The 4,020-nt window shown below is 51.4% G+C and overlaps 1 protein-coding gene across 1 annotated transcript; it reads right to left on the reverse strand.

The window, feature by feature from the left end:
* Window positions 1-1,683: 1,683 nt before the first annotated feature.
* FIBRA_08864 (uncharacterized protein) lies at window positions 1,684-2,563 on the reverse strand (the record flags this gene model as incomplete). Its single annotated transcript, XM_012330479.1, has 5 exons — window positions 1,684-1,834; window positions 1,894-1,904; window positions 1,964-2,231; window positions 2,290-2,445; window positions 2,499-2,563. The coding sequence occupies 5 exons, from the start codon at window positions 2,561-2,563 to the stop codon at window positions 1,684-1,686; spliced, it is 651 nt and encodes a 216-aa protein (XP_012185869.1).
* Window positions 2,564-4,020: the final 1,457 nt, after the last annotated feature.

Raw genomic sequence — 4,020 nt, forward strand, 5'->3', positions numbered from 1 at the left:
AGCAGGAGACATGGGCACCTTTTCTTGCGGTTTTGCATTTGGGCTCGCATGTTCTTCAGTGCCTAATGACGCATCTGCGCCACAGAACTTTCTGCGAGCTCAGCTGCGTCAACTTTGAACTTTTTATCTCGGTGAGGGGCATGGGTGTGCAATTCTAAGCTAGCGTGGTCTCGTGCCCAGACGTGTCGACGCGAAGACGTGTTGTCTTCGACACGTCTGGGTACGAGACCAAGCTAGCGTACTCCTGCAACTGAGAGCCCGGCTAAACATGTATCAATCCAACATCACCTCCATCGGATAAGCAAAGGATGCTCCACCTGCCACACATGCTCTGAAACTGTCCACCAATTCCTCCTGGAGTGCCCCATCTACAGATCACAGTGAAACGCACTACGATGGCAGATAGGCACGGACGCACACTCAATCCGCACGCTCCTGTCTGGTCTCGTGCCCAGACGTGTCGAAGACACCGACACGTCTGGGTACGAGACCACTCCTGTCCTACCCAAAGGCCATCAAGCCCTTCATGTTGTTCATCCAAGCTACGAGTCGTTCCACGTCTACCTTCAGTGAGCTCGTATGGAATTACTTACACTAGTGGTTCTTCACTCAATACTGGCTACTCGCTCCCCTTTCTACTTTCCACCTTCCTGTACATACCATAGGCTCTTTCGGTTCTCGGCCCGAGGTGAGTGCGTGCAGGAGATGATTCAGAGACGGAAGGAGTTTCGACAGTCGGTGGAAGACCACCGGACGGCTCCCTCCCAGCCGTGGTGCTGTCCTGAGGGGCACAATGGCCCCTAGCGGGAGGTTTCAATTCGCGTTTCTTGCCTTAAATGGCTGGAGTCTGGCCCTGTGATCTTGACGCCCTCATGCCGGTAATGTACAAATCTTATTCACGTCAATATTGTGTACGCTTTTCACTACTTTACTACCCCCTGGCCCCATACAGTACTCTAACTAACCGCTGATACTGCTACAATTCCGGACTGCACTCACGTGCGCACACCTTTGTACCCGCTGTCTACATATGGCTTGGTCCTCGCGGGCAATAAAGGGATGAGAAAAAATCCTACTGGCTCGCCACGGCCAGTGCCACAGTGGCTCTTCAGTGTATAGCCTTCGCCCCGTCGCCCCGCATGCACCATCAACCCCAGTCAGAATCAACATGAATTAAAATGAGAAAACCTAAATTGACATGAATTTCATGATTCAGCTTTCTTCACGCGTTTTCAACGTGATACATTGAGTGACCCGGTTTCTCGATTTAATTAATGTCACTTTCCACTGAGTGCGTAAGCGAGAGTGGCAAGTCCATACGCTCCAAGGACGCAAAAGGCATGACGCGCGTTCGCGCCTTGCGTTGCGTGCTACACTTATATGGTACTTCACCCTACGCATGTGTACTGTATATTCTCGAGCTGTATACATAACGATGTCAACAACCTTCACCGAGCCCCTGCGCATCGACTTCGTGCCTACCGCCAAAAGGTGAGACACTGGGACAATATACACTTCACGTTTGGTCGTATTCGTTCACATGCGTGCGACCACAATGGATGGATCACCGCGAAGCTCACCTCATGAATAGCACCAAGTCCTGATGAGTTGAGCTCCTCCCACTGCCAAATGCATTTCAATCTATCACGACATACTACACATAACCATGACTCGAACACAACCTCAGTCCAAATATGTGTCTTCAAGCAACTGGCGAGCCATGAGCTGACCAAGGATATTCGCACGACGCTGAGCCGGAGGCTGTATCTGACTCGGGTCTGGAGGAGCAGCCGAGTTCCCAGCCGAGTTCGCCTTGTCATGGTGTATAAGGTGGCTAGAGATGGACGGGCCAGGAAATCAGCATTGGACGCTGCTGTGAATGTCAACACTCACTTGAAGAAGTGCTCCACGCCACGCGCGTACAAGGCGTCCTCGATCTCACGCTTGCGCGACTTTGCTTTACTTGCCTCGCTTTTTCTTGTTCCTTCTTTGCTTTCGCGGCTGGCTCCTTGCCATTCTGCTGTGCCGTGGATTTGGCCGTTGCTACTTCTGCGGCCTCCTTTCCAGCCTTCTGTGCCGCGGATTTGACCCTTGCTACTTCTGCGGCCTCCTTGCCAGCCTGCTGTGCCATGGATTTGTTCCATGGAATGTTTTTTATCATCATTTGTTCATAAGCGTCATGCGTCTCTTTCTGTTGTTTTGCTATCCGCGCGGGCTCCGGCGTAGGATCCCTGTGTAGTGGTGTCAGCCATACGTGACATATCACAGTGAGCATAGAACGGCACTCACAACATATCTCCAACCTTTTCCTTCGTTGCCTCCATCAAATGTCCCGGTAGTATAGCCCCAACTTGACATGCAAACTTAACGCAAAAGCCAGCCATATCGAGACAATCCCTAAGAGTACGACGATCAATGACATCGTAGTCCCGTCCATAGACGTGGCTGTGAATCGCGTCAATATCACTGGGTGGCTCTGAGCATCACTTTGCACATACTTCATCGGAACAGAAAGAACTGGAAGAGTGGCTGCGCATAGAACAACGATGGTAGAAGCACGCATGATGAACAAAATGTATCAGGGAACGTAAGCTGAGAGGCTTGTAGTGAATGTCGTTAAGAGATCGTGTGCACAAATTAATGTAACAGAAGTCAGGCTGTAGAAGTGATGGTGAGTCCATCTCCCATCGCAGAGAAATGCAAGCGACTACGCACCAACCAGTACCGACTTGAGGGCTCGAAGAAAAAGAGGAGGAGCTAAAGACTCTGGCTGGATGGGTCTCTACTTATCCTTTCAGCTGAAACCTACATCAACGGGATGAATAAGGAGCCTCGAATCGCCGCCTTACCCGATGAGTTTCGCATGTTGACTTGAAACGAGCCGCAACTTAGAGCGATACTTGGGGCTGGTCTTGTACCCAGACGTGTCGAAGACACACACGTCTGGGTACGAGACCACTTTTCCGTAGAAAATCTAGAGCTGCAGTTCCTAGATCTTCAGCTCTAACTGTGGTTGAAACTACTGAAGCCATCTCAAATTACACGACCATCGCGGGTAAGAGCAGGCCCGCTGCAGCATCCTGAATACCAAAATGATGGCGGGCTCGTCACGCGGCTGCGGCTGCCGTCTGCCCCCGTCAGCCCTAGCCTCCTGCCCGCCCCTCCTGCCGTCGTCCCTTCCCTAAGACAGGAGTCCACGCCCGCGGCGTCCTTGTCCACCCCGCCCTCCTCCGTGCACAACAAGCAGCAATCACGGCCATCCGCACTCCCCGTGCAGCCATTCACTAGCGTTGCACAGCACCCGCACACTCTGGAGACAATCTTTGCAATGATCAAAGATCTCAGCAGCGCGTTCCTTCCCCCGTACATGGGAAGGAATGCGAATGGGTGATGCACACCCCAAGTGGCACGCATGCACAGTGATGGCAGTTGCTGCGCCAAGATTCTGCCTTTGCCTGTGCTCTCCTGTTCCCCCATATCCGCATCGTTTCATTTGACAGTAGGGAAGTTCAAAGATGCGCTTTTGGGCGCTAGAGAAAATGTGAGTTTCTGGAGCCGCGAGTTGAAAATGCAGTCACACTCACTTTCCTGTGTGACATCGACTCCCTTATCTCTGTGGGAAATGTCCAAAGGTGGAGCGCCAAACATAGGGAAATCATCAGTAGCTGAAGATAGCTTTTCTTGATCATGTTTGGAGCTCAAACGTGTGGGACGGACATTGTGGCAACATCCGTCGAACATGGGTATTCAGCCAATCAGCAGCTACCGATCACCCATGTTTGGTAGTCGAGCACTCCTAACGTTTAAGCTCCGAACACAATGAAAACTCGCTACCCCCTGCGAGTGTTCGACCGGATGTCCGCTACTCAAACTTTGGATACTGCCTGCGGTTATAGAGAACGCATGCTTCGCATTTGGCTGTAATGCTTGTTTGTTATCATGATGACTCAGAACAGGAAAAATAGAAATAGTATATCTGAGCGTGACATTAGATAAGCAGGAGACATGGGCACCTTTTCT

Source organism: Fibroporia radiculosa, assembly GCF_000313525.1.
Source record: "Fibroporia radiculosa TFFH 294 genomic supercontigs, scaffold4021, whole genome shotgun sequence".
In the NCBI taxonomy this organism is placed as follows: domain Eukaryota; kingdom Fungi; phylum Basidiomycota; class Agaricomycetes; order Polyporales; family Fibroporiaceae; genus Fibroporia; species Fibroporia radiculosa.